Genomic DNA, 21,112 nt, shown 5'->3' on the forward strand with positions numbered 1-21,112 from the left:
ATTTAAACTTTAAGCCAAAAAGAAATGGACGAATCATAGTCGAAGAATAGAAGAATAATTGACCATGATTGGTCAATTTCTTATGGCTTAAGGCTTAAATCACCTATTATAGACTAGGACTTATGGTTTAAAGCTTAAGGCTCGATTGCACCAACATTATTATGAATTTTAAGTGATATTTAATATATAATATATGTCACGTATATTATGTATTAAGTCTCGCTTAAAGCCCAAATAATATTAGTGCAATAGAGTCTAAATAATCTATTGTAGACCGAGACTTAATTAACTGATGCAACAGGAACAATGTCCCAAATGCACATAGGTTTGTTCGCATTGCTTGCACTTTCCGTACTTTTGCCGTCCTATGACAAAAAACCCTATAAATGACCCTATAAGAAGAGACTCTCCAATCGTCACATGATGTTAGTAGACTCTGATTGGCTGGGGTATAAATTGCACATCTGTGCTCCATGAAACGAAATAAAGGTTTCAATAACCTATTTTGACAGACACATGTTATGTACTGTTGCAGTATTGTGGCTACGATCCTTTTAGCGCTACAAAAGCTTCGAAGCGTTTGATTAATCAATCAAAACAAAGAATTGTATGAATTGACCAATCAAAAAATGCTTCAAAGCATTTGTAGCACCAAGTAAACTGCATCCTGTGTTATACGTTATAAGTTATACGTTATGCATTATACGTGTGGGAATCCACAGCGGAACGGAACGCGCGAATCAATCACAACAAAAGAACAGAATGAACGAGTTTTCTTTTGGTTTTTTTCGCTATGATTGGTTTGCGCGTTCCATTCCGTTGTAGATTTCCGCGCCATGGGACACCAGCCTCAAATACATCATCATAATATTTTTATCAAGCAGAAATATATTATAAAATTATTAAAATGTATGCACTTTATTCTACATTAATATTGCCCATAATTAAAGCTTCCTTGTTGCTCATGTCGAGCTATTATCTTAAAAAAAGATTCCAAATTTGACTTTAGGCCTATTCTACAATGTGTCGTGTGTCGGTGCGTGGGCCGTAAGAATGAGTCAATCATAATCAAGTATTCTTCCCACATTCATCTGTGATTGGCCCATTCTTACGGCCTACGACCCACGATATCGACACACGACACATTGTAGAACAGGCCTTACTATTTATATTCGGCGCGTGTTATGGTCATACGCTACAATAAGAGTGCCGTTACATGCGGCGTAACTTGCGTAAGCGTAATTTGCATATTCTAGTATTTTATTAAAACACGTTACGCCACGTTTCTGAAAGCCTTCTTTCACATAAAGCGTATTTCCCGGAATTTCGAGAAATGCGTAATTAATACAATCAATTGCTGATTAGGGCTTGTTTATATACTCCCTAACAGAAATGCTAAACCAATTTGTGATTGGTTTTTGTAATCTGCGTATCTAGAAAAGTACGTTTCATGGAGAACCGAGACTTTACATACGAGTATGTGTATGAATAAATGAAGTAGATGCGAACCTAATCTGTGCGAATGTATTCAGAAGACATCATGGACCTGTTGTTATTAATAATATGGAAGTGATGGCAAAAGTGAAAGAAGATAAAACAGATTGTAGGATGTAGGACGAATAAAAAGCATGAGCGGCGACTCCTTTCCCTCGCCGTGCGCGCTCCGCCCATCGTTGAGCGCCGAATGACCATTGTCATTACGCTGGGCCGTCCTACGGTTCGGACGAGCGCTTTTTCCCCATTTATGGTCTTATTTGCGCTCTTATTGTGCAACTTTAATATTTAATATTTCGAAAATTATTGCGAATGTCGCAAAATGGAATAAGACATTTTCATTTATCTCGCTCCCGTCTCCTTCTCACGAACGATGTTACATATGCTGCGGCACACCCTGTGTGTGTGTGTGTGTGTGTATATAAAGATTTAATTAATCAATATTAATTAACTTATCCTGATTTGATCTTTATTCATTTTGCCGAAAAGCTCTAATTATTCTGATTATTCACTGTGTTTCTTCCGCAAAAAAATTAGATTTAGCGTCGCAATAATGGCTGCGTTCAGCAAAGAGAACAAATTAGTGAGCATTCAGTGATTCTTTATTATGATTGGTTTCTACCCTTAGATTCAATAAAGATCTAAAGGCAAGGACCAATCATATTAAAAAATCACTGAGCGCTCATTGATCTGCTTTCTCTGCTGAACGCAGCTAATGGCGTAAACAGTATAAAGTAACTAGGCGGAATCTGATGTTCAAGTGAAACGATGTTTGGCCGACACAAGTTACGCCGCATGTGATGACACTCTAAGTGTCGGTCTACAATAAGTATTTAATCTTTAAATCATAAGAAATTGACCTATCATAATCGATTATTCTTTTCATATTCGATTAGAATTGGTCAATTTCTTACTTCTTAAAGCTTAACTTCTTAAATCACCTATTGTGGACCGACACTAATGGATTCGCAGAGCGGCTACGTATCGAAAATAGTGGAACGTCCGCGATTGATCAGATTTTTTATACGCGTGATCCGCGATACGCGCGATATGTTCCATGGAACGGCACCCTAACTCTATTTCTTGCCTTCTGAAAAGCGCGAAATTCAAATTAATAACTCTTTTGGCGAGATTAATCTGATAATTTCAAGGATTTTTCAATTATATGCACCTTTAACAAAAACAGATTGTATAAATTGATTTCACATACATGTGTTTACATTATTTTGTTGTAATAATAAACTTACGTCCGGTTTTTCAAATGAATAATAATGTATATCATATAAATTCATTATTATCTTTTCAGCACATTTATAAAAGTATCTCGTGGTAAGGAAACTTTTCCTATCATTTTCATTTTCTTCTTTCCATCTGCTTGCTGTGCCAGCAATTTCTTTCTTCTGGTAACGTCGCCACCATACTAAAAAGGGAAACAAATATTAATACAATAACTCTTAAATCAAAAATCTACTTCTATCAACACAGTAAGGTATATGGTGTTATATTATATTTACTTACTAATTTTGCTGTTACGTCTTTTCTGTGAGGCTTCAAAGTTTCTCTCGCGATTATTTTGTTTCCTATCGCCGCTTGAATTGCTATTTCAAAAAGTTGTCGAGGAATGGTATCAACAAGCTTGATGCACAACTTCTTACCTATTTCATATGCTTTTGATCTATGTACAATTGTGCACAATTCTTCAACTACTTTTCCATTTAGCAAAATATCTAACTAACATTTAGGTATCAAAAATATAGTCCATTAATAAAAAACCAGAATTATGAAAAAAAAAATATATTAGCAGCAGGATGATTTATATAATAATTACCTTTACTATATCAGCTAATTGATAACCATAATCTTCATAATCAAAACTAGCATAACCAGAGCTTATACTCTTTAAGGAGTCGTGGAAGTCAAAAATTACTTCGCTTAATGGCATTATGTATTGTAACATAAATCTATCATCGCTAATCGTCTTGGTCAATTTTTCTACACCACGCTTCTCCCAGCAAAGTGACACAATTTCTTTCATATATATATCTATATATTTCAAAATATATTGATTAATTTACAAATATTTATTAAATAATAAAAATAAAAATTGAAAATGTTATCATGTAAAATCTCTGAGCAGAATATATCAAAAATGCAAAATAAAATTTTCTTTATTCTTGAATTTATGATTTTGTATAATTCAAATTATATTTTAATGTTAAATCGCAAATACCTGGCGTGATGATAGTTGCTACAATCATTGGCTCATGAAACTCACTAACTATCTGAGGGTTTGGAAAATTTACTGGATTATTAAAGAGTACTGTGTCGCCTTGATATTTTGTTATATTTTTACTACCGAAAATCTTTGCTTTATATGTTACTGAGGGTGCTGTAACTATTGGCTGTGCACTATATTCTTGTTCAAGACGCTGAATGAAGACCTCCATATGTAATAAGCCTAGAAAGCCAATTCGCCATCCTCGTCCAAGTGCAACGCTATAACACATGAATGTTTTTTGTAATAATAATAAAATTTTATATTATTGAGTCTTAAACCATTTTTGAATTCTTTTTTATTGATAAAAATGCTTCTAAAAGTGACTTAAGCTTTCCGATTGGCTATAAGCCACATTTAGAGGCATGTTTTTCAATAAAAGAAAATTCAGAATATGGACCTTAAGGCGATGCTGGACTGACGAGCAAACTCTGACGAAAATGTTCACACATATACATCTAACATACATATCCTCATATATACAGACACGCATACATATTCATGAAATTTGCAGGCAAAGTATTCTCTTATATACAGCTATTAGGCACATTTTTAAAAGCATAATATTATTCTTCCTTATAATTCCGAGTGAGTATGTGTTGTTTATATATTCAAAGTCTAAACTTTTGTGTACAGCAAAATGTTGTCACAATTTGACCTCAAAAATCGATAACAAAACTGTAATTTTCTAACTTTTTTTTTCTCTTTTATATAAAATATACATCCGAGTGCGTTATTGTCTATACTTCAATTTTGGAAAAGGATTTTTAATTCTGTATAATCAATAAAAAGATTACCTTGTCTGAAAATAATCGACTCAGGCTGCGTTCCGATATTCACTGCCAGTACTGAAAATATATAGCTCAGGTCACGTTTATTATAGATCGGAACGCAGCCTCAATCGATATCTCCAGTATCGCTTTAATATATATAAATATTACAAATCTTATAAATGGCAAAACCTTACCTCGATTCTAAAACAGCATTTACAGAACTATCGTTTAATGTAAGCTTGTCGATAGCTTTCTGTAAAGAGTCAAATTGTGACTGATCCATTGGATATACACCTGCAAACACCATTGATTTCAATGGTTTAAATCTTTCCAGAGAATCAACAGGCTGATTCCGTAAATGCAAAGTGTCTCCAATATGAGCCTCTTTAGATTTCATATTGCATGAAATAGCACCTACTTGACCAGCAAATCTAGATACATTACACTGCATTAAATAACACATAAATTATCATACATATATTTAAAGTTTTTTACATTCTGTATATATACACATACATATATATACAAGATGATTCAGAACAACCGTTTGTCCTTAAAATGTCATATTCCTAAGTCGATTCTAAGATGATTTTTCCTTTACCAAATTTTTATCAGAAGCTTAGTCTTTGAATTATAAGAGAAAACAGTTCGCGAATTATGGACCGCATACAGAAGATAGGCAGGAGCGGTGCAACTCACTATCCGACATGGGCGATTACGTGAGGCACTCGATACAATCAGTATTGATACATGCAACACATGCATGTCTTGCATCTTACCCCCCCCATACACACACACGCGCGCGCGCGCGCGGATGCACGCACACGCATATGCAATCACTCGCGTCAGACGCCCGCTGAGTTGCGTCGCCCCTGCCTATCTTCTGTATGCAGCCCGAACTGTTTTCCCTTATAATTAAAAAACTAAGCTTCTGATAAAAATTTGATAGAGGAAAAATCGTCCTAGAATTGTCTCAGGAATATGACATTTTAAGGACAAACGGTTGTTTTGAATCACCCTGTATATATACAATTATTTGAAAGATTCACAACAATATAAAATATAATTATTTTAATAAAACAAGCCAAATAATTATACTCACTCACATTGTCTTTACATTTTCCGCATGAGGTCTGAGTAAAAAAATGCTTCGAATTTCATATGATTTTTTCATAAATGCAGAACTAATTTGTTTGCCAACTGTCAATGTTCCATCTTTTACATAAATTAAAGAAATTGCTCCTTTGTGCTTATCATACCAGCTGTCAAATATTAATGCTCGAAAGGGTTTATCTCTATCTACTACAGGTGGTGGAATTCTTTCTACTACAGCATTCAAAACTTTATCGACACCAATGCCCAGTTTGGCAGATATCTTAAGAACATCTATATTCCCAACATTGAGCAATACTTGCAACTGTTTCTTAACCTTGTCTGGATTAGCATTCTTCAAATCCACTTTATTGATTACTGGTATTATCACAAGATTCCTCTCTTGCGCTAGATAGTAATTTGCTACTGTTTGTGCCTGAACACCATCATTAGCATCAACCAGTAGTATGACTCCTTGACAAGGAGCTAGGGACCGATGTACTTCTGCTGAGAAATCAACATGGCCTGGTGTATCAATAAGATTTAGAAGATATTTCTTCCCTTGATATGAATAAAACAGCGAAGCCGTCTGTGCTTTTACAGTAATCCCACGTTCTCTTTCTACTTGTAAATTATCTAAAACTTGTTTACCAGAGTTCACCTTTATAGCCCCTGTTAATTCCAACAGTCTGTCTGCTAATGTACTTTTACCATGATCAATATGTGCAACTATGCTGAAATTGCGAATGGCTTCAACCGGCACATTATATTCTACATCAGACGTTATATGTGTGGAAAAATACTTATTCAATGAATATGTCCACTTCCTAAAAAGTATCAGAGTCAATAAAATAATCTCCCAATATTTTTCATTTAAGAGTAAAAATTCTTAATAACGAATAATTCCTGACCTTTGCGGACCTTTGAAAAATTTTGCATTGCGAACAGCACGGATGATTTCGATGCACAATGAATTAAACATAACATTACGCATTTTTTATAGGTGTTTTATCCAAGCGACAATTCTTTCTTCAAACTATATGCTAAAGCATTTTTATCCGCGATAAATATATTCCTCTCGTTGTTTCACTTGTGATGAACATGGAAAAGAAGATTATTTCCAATAATAGATTTTGCTTGTAACAATTATATAAAATTTTTATAATGTCCGTGTCTACTAATGTAGATTAATTTTAGGCTACGGTCCACTGAAGCTAACGTCCCATGGCGCGGAAATCCACAGCGGAACGGAACGCGCGAACCAATCACAGCGAAAGAGCCAAAAGAAAACTCGTTCATTCTGTTCATTCTTTTGTTGTGATTGATTCGGGCATTCCGTTTCGCTGTGAATTTCCGCGCCATGGGACGTCAACCTTAAGGCCATATCAGATTAGCGGTTGCCGGTTAACAATTCTATTTCAGCCAATCATAATATAGCAGGTTATGGCACCCTAAAGGCTATATCAGACTAGCGGTTGTTCGGCTACTGTTGCTGGTTGACGATTTTACTATTATCAATCACATTGATCATAACTAGGACCTGCTACATTGTGATTGGCTGAAATAGAATCGTCAACCGGCAACCGTAGCCGCGCAACCGCTAGTCTGATAGCCTTAAGGGTGCCGTCACATGCGGCATAACTTGCGTAAGCGTGATCTGCGTATTCTAGTATTTTACTAAACACGTTACGCCATTCTGAAAGCCTTCTTTCACATAAAGCGTATTTCCCCTCCATTTTTTGGGAAATTGTCGTCTAACCCAGTATATTATGGCTGGATTCCGTAAAGCGCATATTGCCCATTTATCTATAATTCATGTCACGTATACTATACATGTATAATATAACAAAATGCGTATATGCGCTTTACGAAATCCAGCCTATATAATTATATAACTCAATGCATATGATCGTATGCCGCTGGCTTAGGGCCTCTTTCACCAATCTTCGGATAAGTTAACCGATAGTTAACTCGCCAGAGATGCCAACTGTAATTTAATGCTCAGAAAATAATGTGTGAAAGTAATGTTCTTTCACTTAATATTCTTTTTGTGTTGTAGGTATCTTGATAGGTAGATAAAATTGTAAATAATATCCGATAATTAATATAAATAAAAATTATCAAACAATTCATCTTAATTCAGCTTAAATAAAAATTTTAACTTATTTATAATATATGATAAATAGTTTAGTTCTCAGTTGTTGGCAATCATGATAGTCAAGTTAACCGTCGATTAGTTTAATCAAAGATTGGTGGAAGAAGCCTTTAATCCTCTTTCGAGTATACATAATAGTATATACATAATAGTATACGTAATAAGTATTTTATATCAGAATGTAAATATAAAATACATTATAGTATTTTATTAAAATAAAATTAAATAAAGACAAATAAGTGAAAACATAAGTGAAAACATAAAGTAAAAAACAATGATAAATATTACATATATTAATGTTATATATTAATTATTAATATATTAATATTAATACTATTAATTATAATATAATAATTAATTAATATATTAATATTAATACTATTATTACTATAATACTATAATGTATTTTATATTCACATTCTGATATATAATACTTATTACACTCCTGCGCATATGTCAAAAAGGATGTGCGGATTATTATTTGAACAGTGCTACTAATCCATAGAAACTAAAATTATTTTATTTAGAGGATTTCATTGGTACCAATATTATCCTCTCCATTTTTCGGAAAATTGTCGTCTAACCTCTTTCAAATTGCAAGTTTTGGAACTCAGTTTACTGAAATTGTTCTAAAATTCATTGCCAGTACTAAAATTCTATAGTTCACGTGACATATACCATAGGTAAGAAGAAAGGACCATGAATAAACCATTCCGATGATGGATGTGCAGTAGGTCAAAGATAGTGAGGGACAGTCAATCAATTACGCTTTGAACTTTTATGCGAAATTCAATATGGCTGCTTATTGAATTTCATTTTAAATAACAGTGTGATATTAATGCTAAAAATGCCAATTTGTTATGTTCAAAATTGCAAGGCCAGACCGGTCGTAGTAACAGGGAACATTACAATTATGTATTATATTATTTCCCAACGAATATGAACTATGAAAACAGTAACTCGAAGAGAAGTGTCAACGAAAGTAAGAGGATGTAAAGCTCAACTATGGTAAATTTATATTCCGAATGCTTATAAATATAATCTTTTCTTTTTTATACTTTATATGTCACAAATAGCTACGATGTAGTGATACATTCTTGTTGTAAAATCAAAATCATATTTCCTATTAATTATCTCTTATTTTAACACACATTTGTAATATAAATGTACATTATATAATACTTATACATTATAAAACAATAAAATTGAAGGTCAAAAGTAACAATAATTTGTTAACAGAATATGTTTTCAAATTCTTCATAAACAATGTCTTCATTTAAAAAACAATATAAAACGTTTTCAATTCAATATATGTAATTAAGCGTTGTATGAACAAAAAAAATAATGGCCGAATGCTTCTAAGACTGCGTTCGGGGAGTGCGCTATTAGCATTATTACATCATTTCATCTTTATTGCTCATTATACGTAAATTAAGGATAGAATGATACATTAGTTCTAATAGCGCGCTCCCCGAACTTAGCCTAAATATGAGAACGTGTTAAAAAAATCCTCTAACAGAAACTCATAAGTGACACATCTTAATAGATTAAAATTTTGACATATAATAAAAATTAAATTTGATCAATATATAAGTAAGAATTCTAAAAGTGTAAATCGTACTGTCAACAATTTGTATAGTTATACCTTATTTTTATAATATTAAATACAACATATTTTTATCCAAATTGCATTAGACAATCTTATTTCATTTTTGATATTTGTAAACAGCGCGCTGCATAAAAGCTCAAGCTCTGATTGGTCAAGATCTCAGATCTCCGCCATTAAGCGCAATGATTCATCTTTCTTCTTACACCATGACATATACTATATATTATTAGCTTGATAGTAAATTTTAGAACAGTCTGAATTGAATCTGTTTTGCTTGTGCTCTCTCTGCTTGCGTCCACTAAACCTGCATTTAAAATAAGATAGATACATACATATGTATATTGGTGAAAAAAAGAGAGAGAAGTTTTGAACACAAGAGATAAAACGATGAGTCTTTGAAGAGATAAAACTCATGTTAATCACACGAACAATAGTGGATCGTTTAGACAACAAACTAGTAAATATATATTTCGATTTAATTATATATTTTTTTTATTGAATTATATTACAATCAATCTGTTTGTTTTTCATATCCGAGTGTGAAAACGTCGCAAAACTGTCTCGTGATTTTTGCATATGTCGAAACTTCTAAAAAAGAAAAAACTTGAATAAAGAAGGCAACTATTTGACAAACTCGATCTTAGGAGGTAATTTTTTTCTTTTTATTGAATTTATGTATAAAGAAAAGATTTTGCAATTTTATTTTACGATTATTATGCCTGGAGCTTTTGATTATAACGCGATTGTTTACAGAAAATGAGCACGCACGACACGGAAATTTGCGGATTTCTCGATATCAAATTGACGGGAAACAAATGCATCGCGCGGAAGATGAAGAAGAAGCCTCTGGCGCTGTCGAGGGTATGGAAACGAACGTGGTGCTCGGTGAAGAAACTGAAATCTGGGCTTGGCGTGCAGGTGCAATTTGATCTGAAGCTCGGCAATGTGAAGCAAAACGAGAAGGGCGATTCCGTCGAGATATCATCGGATGCCGTTCTATATCGTGTTCGTTCTAAAACCAAACGATTTGCATTCTGTATAGCACTAGCAAGGGACCGGAAAGCCCTGTTGTCGCTGTCTGCTAACTCGGAGACCGAGACGCAGCGTTGGATGGCGAATATCAGATACTTATTGAAGCCCAAAAAATATTGTTTTGCGGAAAAGTCATATCAGATATCTATGATTGACAACACCCATTCAAAGGTGGCAGGTATAACTGGTTGGTATGATTATTGCTTGTTAAAATTTAGTTGAAGTTTAGTGAGAAGTTTTCACATTCTTTTAGTGAGAAGTTTTCACATTCTTTTTAAAAATACACAATTAAAATATTTTATTTTGTTATATTAAAAATGAAATTTAATTGATAATTATTTGAACTTATTTCAACTTTGTATATAATATCAAGAAAAAGAATAACAATTACAAATCAAAACAATTGAACAATTATATATGAATTAAATAATATTGTTAAGTTTAATCAGTATATCAAATCATTAATTAAACATATTAATATTATGCCTTTTAATTATATTACTAATTACTTATTCAGGATATATATTCAAACATAAAAAAAATTCTATGGGAACTCAGATTTTTTAAGTATTTTTTTAAATGTCAGGTAAAATTACAGAATTATTGCAACTTTGAAATAGTTGTATCTTATAAAATAGGTATCTTATTGTATATGTATCTTATTGTATATATCTTATTGTGTATATATTTTTTATTATTTTCTAGTTATAAAACCGCTTAATATTGGATATTAATAATTTATGTATATACAGTCTGTCAAGTAAGAGCATGGCCTTACTCATAGCTGATAAAAAATATGATTCTAAATCTTTTGTAAGTTAATAGATGGAAACTTTGTCCTTGATGCACTGTTAAGAAAGATTCAGTTGTCATTGATTTTTTATAAGAGAAACACGTTAAAACGGGAAAATAACGATTCCAAATATCACAGCAAGCTCTGTAAGAGTGGAAGAAGCGATCTGCATTGTTACATTGGATTGGCCATCGCAGTTACCCGATGCAAATTCCATTGAAAACGTGTGGGTATATATTAAGTATAAACTTCGTGGCAAACGCAAGTATACTTTAAAATTGTTTGAAGCAATCATCTCGCGAGATTCGTCGGATTTGGAGGTCCTTGCCGCTAGAATACGCCGTCGATTTGATCTCGGAAAATGTCTCGGAGCCAAGCAATTATTGACGCCAGTGGCTGAATGCATTATTAACATAATTGCATCTTTGTCCTAATCAAGTAAAATGCATATATGTATTTGAAAACTTTTAATATTTTTTTTTATAAATTAATCCGATCTCTTACTTGACAGACTGTATATATAAAATATATATTATAATATATTATAATATATAATACAATTCCATATATTCTCTAACTTCAAGAATAAAAAGAAAATTATCTAAAATCTCTAATTAATTAATCTTTAATTAATTTAATAAGAAATTTTTACTTTAATGGCTTGTATCTGAAACTATTTTGTTGACTTTCTCTATGATTATTGAAATTCTTTTTTTTTTTTTTCATTTTTTATTAGGTTTATACGGTGACTTGATTGCTAACGAAATGGGAATTTTTATTAGAAATATTCACACGGGCGATGTAGCTGAAACTTTTCAATGGAAGGAATTTAGTCAATTCCATCTGATGACAGCAGGCCGTCCAGAAGATGTTAAACGTATTTGTGTAATGCATACCAGCAAAGAATTCCGCTGTGGCATCGGAGAATTTCACATTTTCTGTTTAGATGCCAATAAATTATTGCAAGACTTGGTAACGCAGGGTCGCGGTCCAAAACATAGACGAAGATTTTTACATTCTAATAGTGAGAATCTTGAAATGATGCAACGCGATGAAATCGCGATTGATAATCTACCTTTGCAGCAAAAAAGTGATGCAACTTTTTGTATTTCTAATGCGGACGCCAATTGGTATGTATCATTGTACATATAGAAAGTTAAATAAAGTATTATCTGTGTAGTGTAGTATATAATTACATTTTCAAAAAATGTAAAAAAATAGTTCAAGGACATCGATTTCTACTAAAGCTGTGGAAAATATATATCAACTGGAACCTAATGAAAAACTAGATTCCTACAATCACGAAGAATCCAATATTTCTGTTGCCTCTGGTATCTATGAAGAAATTAGGGATGATGTCCGTTCTTTTGAGCCAAAAACTTCACTTACGTGTGACAATATAAATAAAATTCCATGCAATTTTGAAATGGAAGCCCCGACATTGCCACCACGATGGAAGCAGTGGCCAGAACATATAGAAAAAGATAGGTATGATCGTAAATTTTTCTTTAGGTATCTTCTGAATGTCTCTTGAGAAAGAGACACTGAATATGAAATTAGAGTAAATTAATAAATAATTCGATTTTTTTTTTTTTACAGAATGAATACGAGACAATCTCATCTAGAAATTTTGAATCATTTTGAAACAAGATTACAGAATATAGTACATACACAAGAAACTAGTTTCACAGATCATTCTAATTATGTTCCAATGTCACCACAACTCAGAGATCTTGATATGTCTGAAACCGATGTCTTAAAAAACTCGAAAGAAAATGACTATGTAATTATGCGATAAAATTGTAATTATATAATGCGATATAAATTAGTGATATAAGGATTACAAGCAATAGAATGTGTGTATGTGTGTACGCGCGCGTGCGTGGATGTATATGGAAAGCGAGAGAGAGAGCTCTTCAATCGAGAAGAGCTATAGTAATAATGAAGAAGAAAGTAGTGAAGCAAGAAGAACGAATTATCGTATAAGAGATAGAGGAATTGGTGATTAAAAGAGTGGAGAGAGACTTTGGTGTGCAAAATAATATAATGCTTTTTACATTCAAATCCGATGCAATTATTCTTGGCCCGATTCCTATGTACGTTATTGTCCACAATATATTACGTTGTTACTTTTTATATCTTATGCTATATGTCGAGCAAATAGTTAAAATTCAAGAAGTCTAGATAAAAATCATTCAATGAGTCGTTTTGCATACAAAATTATTATTACCCAATATGTGTATTGAATAAATACATTTTTATATTTTTACATTTGTGTAAAAATAGATACAAAGTGAAACACACATGTCTGACATTATTATAATTTTAGAAGTTTCCTCCACCATTTTTTATATGTCTTCTACAAAAGCTGTAATTAAGCTTGATTAATTTTAGATATCTTTAAGTATATTCCATCTTTTGGTGATAATACAAACGTTGATTCATTAGTTATGTAAGGTATTTGCGTCTTCTCACAAGGTTCAAATTTAAAGTTCCGTAACATTTTTATAAGACCAAGTTTAGTCTCATAAATGGCAAAACGCAAACCTAAAAGTAAAAATAATCATATAAATCAGATCAAGCTTTTTGATTAAAAATATTTTTTAGTGGAAAAAATAGAAGATGCGGAAAAAAATGGAAGATGATATAAATATAAATTTTTTTCCCTATACCAATGCAATTTCTTGGTCCATCGCTGAAAGGCAAGTAAGCCATCGGATGTCTATTTTCCACGATCTCTTCATTAAATCTTTCTGGATCAAAGATATCTGGCTGAGGATAAATATTTGGATCGTGTTGAATCGTATAAAAAGGAATCCATATATTTTGGCCTTTTAATATACTGACTTTCGTTCCTTTGAAAGTATAATCGGATGTCGCTATTTTATTAAGAAACAATCCCGCTGGATATTTCCGTAAAGTTTCTGCATTAAAAATAATGATAAAATAATAATAATGATAAACTAGAGAAATGCGTTTATATACATTAAATGATTTCCAGTTAGTTTTAGCTATGCATTACTTATATTATAGCTGCAAAAATTGATCTTTTTTATAAATTAATATTTTTTTAGATTTATTTAATTTTTTTCAAACATATGTACCTTTAAATACTTTGTCCAAATAAATCATTTCCTTGATATTCTCATATGATAAATTGTTACCATATTTTGCAAAACTCTGATTAATTTCTTCACGCAATCTGTCTTGTATCTTTTGATTTAGAGCCAACTCGTAGAACGCGTTAGTCATAGCCGTCGATGAAGTTTCAAAACCAGCGGAAAAAAATAAGAATGCTTGAGAAACTAGGAAACTATCAGTAAATTCTGAAATGTGATTTAGTTTCTTTTTATTATAGATAATTTAATTTTTTATTGAATATCACAACTAATTTAATCATTTAATAATTGTGTGTGTGTGTGTGTGTGTGTGTGTGTGTGTGTGTGTGTGTGTGTGTGTGTGTGTGTGTGTGTGTGTGTGTGTGTGTGTGTGTGTGTGTGTGTGTGTGTGTGTGTGTGTGTGTGTGTGTGTGTGTGTGTGTGTGTGTGTGTGTGTGGTGCGCGCGTATATGTATAAAACAAAATTTAAAACTTTGCTTTATTATTCACGTAATTTCACGTGGATTTACTAAGTTGTTTAGTTTTTTGTTAAAAAGTTTCTTGTCGTCCAACAAACAATGATAAATAATAACAAAGCAGTCGGTGTTTACCAATGTCATTATCTGATTGCTCTCTTAATTCGCGCAGTATATCGATGAAATCATTCCTAACGATATTATTTTTATCCCTGTACTTTATATTATCCATGACAAGACGTATGAAGAACTTGGTGATCTCCGTCTGCGGCAGGATATGACCGAGGATGTCATAAAGCCATGGACTATTCTGTTTAATTTTGGCTCGAAGATAATCCGTGAAGGGTTGAATGAATATATTTCTTCCTATTCTGCAAAATTCGCTGGTTTCATCCGTCATTGAATTCATCTCAATACCAAAGGCGCAGCTACCGATAACGTCGGTCGTATATTTGCTTGTTAGTGCATAACATTCTACGATTTCGTTTTTGCTCACTAATTGTTCTACATAATCCACAAGATGATCGGCGCACTCCGATATTAAAAAGAACATATATTTTAGTTTACGGGTTGTGAAAAAAGGCGTCAGTTTCGCCCTCAAAGGTCGCCATTTCTTCAAATCCAAATTGAAAATATTTTGCGACAATGGCTCGGCCTACGATAAGACGAAAACAATTGGAGTCGATTAAATAGACTTTAAAATCAATTTCTATTAAATTAGATATAAATAATTGTTTGTGATTTTTATATGTAACATTCACAATTTAATTTAAATATAAATGTAGTCTTTGCAAATGACTGACATGTATCATTCAGATTTTAAATAAACGATCTTAAATAAGTGTTCGTACCTTTTCGTGAACGGTGAACGCTCTGTTACCGAAACTATTGAAATCTTTGATAAGAACATCTTTAATTAAATCTAGATCTTTTATGATAAGAATAGGTGTCCTGTGAACGAATATTCCAATCAATGGTTCATCTTTGTAATCAGTGTACATTTTCATGAGAAATTTACTCATCGCTATTTTTCCAAGCATAACGTCTTTTAAATTGCCAAATCCCACTATTGGTTGTGGACCAGGAACACCGCGTGACTTCCAAAAATCAAAAGTTGATGTGAAAAAATAATAAAGAGCGAGAATTACGGCGGCAATGCTGCACAATACTTGAAAATAATCCATTGTCTTGCAGTCGTTGATCGATTATCACAAGTGATCTTTATTGAAACAAAGGAAGAAGCAATGTTCTATTAAATAAACTTTTCTTTTAAAAAAAATTATAAAATTTGATTTATAAAATTTTTTTCAAATAAAATGTGATATAATGTGATAAAGTATCACATTAGAGTTTAAGTCCAATTTGATTGAAATTTTTGTCGATAGATTGAGAAATCACTATAATATACGAATATAGTGCATTATAATGTAAAGATAAATATTAAATTAATGTTAATTAAATTAATATTGATTTAAAAAAAACACATTTATTTTTGCAGTCTTTCTGAAGATATCAAAACAAAAGTTTTGTACGTATAAACTATCAAATATATTCGGTTCACGTTACTATAAATATTGATGTTAATATTATTAATAATTAATTCATGATAATTATGCGAATTAAAATTATTTACATCAAGGGCATATTTGATTCGTTTATGATTATGATATCGATTTTACGATTATGATTATCATGATTTTTCAAGTGTTTAAAAAATACACAAATATAAATTTTTGAATAGTGAAGATGTAATTATGATAATGATATGATGTAATTACTAGATAATAAATAAGAACAAAAAAGAAAAAAGATTATGTTTGATATATGAAGTTTAATTTTTACGAGTAATATTTTTACAACCTGAAAAATTTAAATTTAAAAAATTTAAACTTACTTAAAAAAATGTGATAATTATAAATACTGCACTTTTATTTCAAGAAATCTTAATTATCTCTTTTAAATATCAAGAAATTAATAATTTATATCTATTTATATCCAAACAATTAAAAATATTATTTTCGTTTTAACAGGAAAAAGACTATCTAAAACGATACGATGCTATCGCTTTTTGTATTTTATGTTAATATATCCGTATAACAAGCAAATCATTATAATTTTAAAAAACTAGATAACATTCGGTTCCATCTTGCATACAAATTATTACATGCAATTTGTTAAATGAATACGTATATTTGCATCCTTAAAAAGTAAAATGCAAAACGTAATACAAAGTGCACAATTAATACTCATACAGCACATATCTCAGAAATCTTTCGGAAAGATAAGTCGGAAATTAATATTGAAATGTAACATAGAAATATTTCTGAAATGTTTGGAAAATATTTCGTTGAAACTATTTCTTACTTTTGTTACTAAAATATTTCAGAAATATTTTGAAACATTTCATAGAAATATTTCGTACGTAATATTTATAACATATATTGTTAAAACATTTCAGAAATATTACATTGAAATATTATGTGGCAGCTAATTTTGAAATATTCCTAACATGTTACCAAGACATTTAATAGAAATATTTCTTATTTAATCTCTAAAATAAAATATAAAATACCATCCACAATAGAAGGTTTCAGAAAACTTTCAAAAGGTTGAAATATTTTTGAAAGATATTTGAAAACTTTTTGAAACTTTTCATGCTGTACACAACAAAAATTTCAGAGACATTATATTAAAATATGATTATTAAAAACAGCTTTCTAACAGAAAATTCAATTCTCCATTGGAAAGCTATTCTCCTATTGGACATCGTGTGTCGTACTCATATGTCGTATGTCGCTGTGCATATTTATCCATATAGCATGATTAGAAATTGTCAAAAAGATTTTAGAAAGATTTAAGTATTTTTGAAAAATTTCCGAAAGCCTTCTGAAACCTTCTGTGCTGTATAGGTATATTATTTCAGGATTATGTTTGTGTGAAATATATCGGAGGCTCGAGCTATGCTTGATGCAATCTCTCCTGTCGTGCTTCAGAAAGATTATTTGCCAATGACGTTGAAGAGTGTCACCGCTGCAGTTCGACCTGCATCCATCGAGAGAATAGGATCATCATCTCTCTGGAGTTCAGTCGTGGGGGATTCGAGAATATACATGTATACATATATATTATAATATATGTATATATGTGTATATCATTAAATTGTTGACGTGTTGTTCTAAACACATTATTGCGATAAATATCATCATATACCTCTGTGAAGCCTCTTGAAAGAATAAGATGCCTGTTCGGTAAGCAGAAAATCCAGATTTGATTCCTGATTGAAGTGATACTTTTCGCAAAAATAATAATTACGAATTTTCACGATTGGTTCGTAGTCGGGCCCCACCGTGATGCACACCTTCTTATTTGGGATGATTGGAAACATCCCTGGGTCTTTGAAAAGACATAATCCTGATTAGATTCTGAGAGGAAATTTCTTTTTACAAAACTTTGTTCAAAGACTCATTTTTGAATTGTAATAAGGAATTCGTTTTTTTATCACAGGACGGATACAGGAGCAGTGGCGCACAACTCACTGTCAAACGTAACAATTAACAATCGCCTCATAACCAATTATATCTGAAGAAAAGTTACATCGCTATTGTTTATCTCTTGTATTCGTTCTGTGATAACAAGATTATTTTTTTTTATAATTCAAAATCTAGACTCTGAGCAAAATTTTGTAAGAGAAAAAGTTATCTCAGAAATATATAATCAAAATCATGTCTTTTCAAAGACCCAGAGTTTCCAATCACCCTATATATTTCGCAGAAATTTAACAGAACTAATATATCTACAAAGCACAAAAAATTTTAGAAAAGTATTCAGAAGCTTTCAAAAAGCAGACATAACATAAATGTGAAACATGCCTGAAATATTTTTTTGAAAGATTTCAATTTTTATTAAAAGGTTTCTGCAAACTTTCTAACATATTTCGGCACTGTGTAAGAAAATTATAACTAAAATATTTCCGACATATTTCAAAGATTTATTATTGAAATATTTCATAAATATTTCAGAAGCATTCCTGAAATTACACATCAAAGCGGACATATCCTATGTATCTGAAACATGTCTGAAATATTTTTTTGGGAAGTTTCATTGACAGTTTTCTGAAAGCTTTCCGAAATTTATCGTTGTGTGGGTGCTCAGGTATCAATCAAAAAGATGGGAATAAAGATAAATAACAAGCATGAAATTTAAATAAGAAACAATTTCAAAATAATCAAATAATAATAAATAAAAAATAATCTAATATTAATTTAAATAAAAATTATATATACACATATATATACACATTATATATACACATATATACATATGTAATATATGTATATATGCATATATGTATATATGTATATATGTATATATGCACATGTACATATATAAATATATACATATATCAAATAATATTTTTTAATCAAATGTTCTTGTATGTAACAATAGCATAACTTAATATAATCTAGTAAAAAATTTTTTATATAAAAACATTTATAAATATATATAATTATATATAAAATATATCCATGTATGTTCATATTAGTTCTTCTTTTTTTTTAAATTTATGTTTGATTTAGCAAACACAAAAATTGGAGAGTAAATATTGAATGTAAGAGAAAAATGACAAAAGTGTAAGCAAACATTCTAAGGAGATTAGAATAATGAAATATAAATATAAAAGAAGCATAAGCATTTTAAGAAGCGTAAAAGAAGCGTTTTAATGCTTTTTTTACATTCTATCGTTCCAATCTACGCTTCTTAAAATATTTGCTTATGCTTTTGTTACTCTTCCGTTACATTCAATTTATCCAATTTTTATTTCTGCCAGAGTGTAAACATATTGCATATAATATTATATATATTTCTATGTATTTATGTTCTACATATTTATATATATATATTTATGTATGTTCTTGCATAAAAAATTTTTTAGCACGAGAATATACAGAGTGATTCAGAACAACCATTTGTCCTTAAAATGTTATAGTCTTGAGTCGATTCTAAGATGATTTTTTCTCTACTAAATTTTTATCAAAAGTTTAATTTTTGAATTATAATGGAAAACAGTTCGCGAATTATGGGCCGCGTACCAAAGATAAGCAGGAGTGGTGCAACTCACTGACCGACGTGGGCGATTACGTGGAGCACTCGCTGCGATCAGCTGATTGCTACACACGAGTGTTGATACATGTAATACGCCCAAGTAGAACAAGAAATCATATAAAAGTCAAGATGACGTCAAAATGACGACAAAAACTCATTTTTCGATCATGATGAAGAATTGATGAAATTATGACTATGGAACTTAGCATATTATTTTAAATATCTATATATTTTATATATTGTCATTTTAACGTCATCTTGACTTTTATATGATTTCTTGTTTTACTTAGGACATGTATGTACGTTCTTACCACATATCACAAACACACACACACACACACACACACACACACACACACACACACGCACGCACGCACGCACGCACGCACGCACGCACGCACGCACGCACGCACACCACACACATACACACACGCACGCACGCCATGCAATCTTCCCGCGTCGGAAGATGAGTTGCATCGTTCTATATATATATATATATATATATATATATATATATATATATATATATAAAATATAATAATCATATATTATTGTATTTATGAATAATTACTCAACAAATAAAATGCTAGCAATTTGCTGACAGATTGGCAACAAATTCGATCAGATATGACTGCAAATCCATAGCTATCTGTGTCCGCATTAGGCTTGGGATTTATTGACAAAGCCTGTTGACATGCTATGCAAATTGACAGCAGAAACCGAGCAGAATCTGCTCACATGGACAATTTGATGGTAGATTGGCGAAAAATCCTAGCAAGATTTTCGATTATGTCAATCTACTGGTATAACACGTCAGCAGATTTTGATCATATTTTTGTGGCAATTTGCCGACATCATTAAATATTATTCTGCGTACAATTTGTTACCTTTCTGCCAATCAAATAAGCAGGTCTTGCTCAAAATCTGTCTCTGCTTTACTATCAAGATAATTATTTATTTATATAAATTTTCTATTGATAAAGAAAGATAGAAAATATTTAATATGTATTTACTTATAAATATTTTATTTGTGACATTACTCACACATACACACACGTGCGCACGCGCACATATGAGCAAAGTTTGCATACTACATATACAGAGTGTATCTTAAGTACGTAATAAAAGATTTTAAAGGGTGATTTCTCACACAAATTCCAACGAAAATTTCATATAATTGTATGTCCGAAACAGTACTTAGTTTCAAAGATA

General features: G+C 31.3%; 3 protein-coding genes across 5 annotated transcripts; 1 reads left to right on the forward strand and 2 right to left on the reverse strand.

Annotated features, from left to right (window-relative positions):
* Positions 1 to 2,666: 2,666 nt before the first annotated feature.
* On the reverse strand, positions 2,667 to 6,989 carry waw (Translation factor waclaw). Of its 2 annotated transcripts, XM_011640208.3 has the most exons (7): positions 6,546 to 6,988; positions 5,649 to 6,461; positions 4,737 to 4,973; positions 3,725 to 3,990; positions 3,323 to 3,537; positions 3,013 to 3,225; positions 2,667 to 2,914 (listed from the first exon to the last, which is right to left on the reverse strand). In XM_011640208.3, the coding sequence occupies exons 1-7, from the start codon at positions 6,626 to 6,628 to the stop codon at positions 2,789 to 2,791; spliced, it is 1,953 nt and encodes a 650-aa protein (XP_011638510.2). In that variant the 5' UTR covers positions 6,629 to 6,988; the 3' UTR covers positions 2,667 to 2,788. The 2 variants fall into 2 exon arrangements, with proteins under 2 accessions (XP_011638510.2, XP_011638516.2); XM_011640214.3 differs by lacking the exon at positions 2,667 to 2,914 and having other exon boundaries at positions 3,059 to 3,221; positions 6,546 to 6,989.
* Positions 6,990 to 9,659: 2,670 nt separating this feature from the next.
* On the forward strand, positions 9,660 to 13,287 carry LOC105428094 (uncharacterized). The gene is made up of 6 exons (XM_025218476.2): positions 9,660 to 9,855; positions 9,937 to 10,045; positions 10,152 to 10,617; positions 11,960 to 12,353; positions 12,445 to 12,711; positions 12,823 to 13,287. Exons 3-6 carry the CDS (start codon positions 10,155 to 10,157, stop codon positions 13,019 to 13,021), a joined length of 1,323 nt encoding a protein of 440 aa, XP_025074261.2. The 5' UTR covers positions 9,660 to 9,855; positions 9,937 to 10,045; positions 10,152 to 10,154; the 3' UTR covers positions 13,022 to 13,287.
* Positions 13,288 to 13,426: 139 nt separating this feature from the next.
* LOC105428101 (putative cytochrome P450 6a14) lies at positions 13,427 to 18,152 on the reverse strand. 2 transcript variants are annotated; one of them, XM_089081512.1, is made up of 6 exons: positions 18,008 to 18,152; positions 15,649 to 16,016; positions 14,933 to 15,452; positions 14,328 to 14,549; positions 13,896 to 14,147; positions 13,427 to 13,770 (listed from the first exon to the last, which is right to left on the reverse strand). In XM_089081512.1, exons 2-6 carry the CDS (start codon positions 15,979 to 15,981, stop codon positions 13,598 to 13,600), a joined length of 1,500 nt encoding a protein of 499 aa, XP_088937638.1. In that variant the 5' UTR covers positions 15,982 to 16,016; positions 18,008 to 18,152; the 3' UTR covers positions 13,427 to 13,597. The 2 variants fall into 2 exon arrangements, with proteins under 2 accessions (XP_088937638.1, XP_088937637.1); XM_089081511.1 differs by lacking the exon at positions 18,008 to 18,152 and adding an exon at positions 16,692 to 16,851.
* Positions 18,153 to 21,112: the final 2,960 nt, after the last annotated feature.

This window comes from Pogonomyrmex barbatus, unplaced genomic scaffold, assembly GCF_055798465.1.
Source record: "Pogonomyrmex barbatus isolate J1 unplaced genomic scaffold, ASM5579846v1 scaffold5, whole genome shotgun sequence".
In the NCBI taxonomy this organism is placed as follows: Eukaryota; Metazoa; Arthropoda; class Insecta; order Hymenoptera; family Formicidae; genus Pogonomyrmex; species Pogonomyrmex barbatus.

Bases quoted from the DNA above. Each gene is read 5' to 3' on its own strand.
- waw (XM_011640208.3), bottom strand. From the start codon at position 6,628: ATGCGTAATGTTATGTTTAATTCATTGTGCATCGAAATCATCCGTGCT. The intron at 3,538-3,724 runs GTATTTGCGATT...TGAAATATATAG, and splicing joins AGCAACTATCATCACGCCAG to ATATATATATGAAAGAAATT. The intron at 3,226-3,322 runs GTAATTATTATA...CCTAAATGTTAG, and splicing joins AATTAGCTGATATAGTAAAG to TTAGATATTTTGCTAAATGG.
- LOC105428094 (XM_025218476.2), top strand. From the start codon at position 10,155: ATGAGCACGCACGACACGGAAATTTGCGGATTTCTCGATATCAAATTG. The intron at 10,618-11,959 runs GTTGGTATGATT...ATTTTTTATTAG, and splicing joins AAAGGTGGCAGGTATAACTG to GTTTATACGGTGACTTGATT. The intron at 12,354-12,444 runs GTATGTATCATT...GTAAAAAAATAG, and splicing joins TCTAATGCGGACGCCAATTG to TTCAAGGACATCGATTTCTA.
- LOC105428101 (XM_089081512.1), bottom strand. From the start codon at position 15,981: ATGGATTATTTTCAAGTATTGTGCAGCATTGCCGCCGTAATTCTCGCT. The intron at 14,148-14,327 runs GTACATATGTTT...TTTTTAATGCAG, and splicing joins TTTGGACAAAGTATTTAAAG to AAACTTTACGGAAATATCCA. The intron at 13,771-13,895 runs GTATAGGGAAAA...TTTTACTTTTAG, and splicing joins TGGACCAAGAAATTGCATTG to GTTTGCGTTTTGCCATTTAT.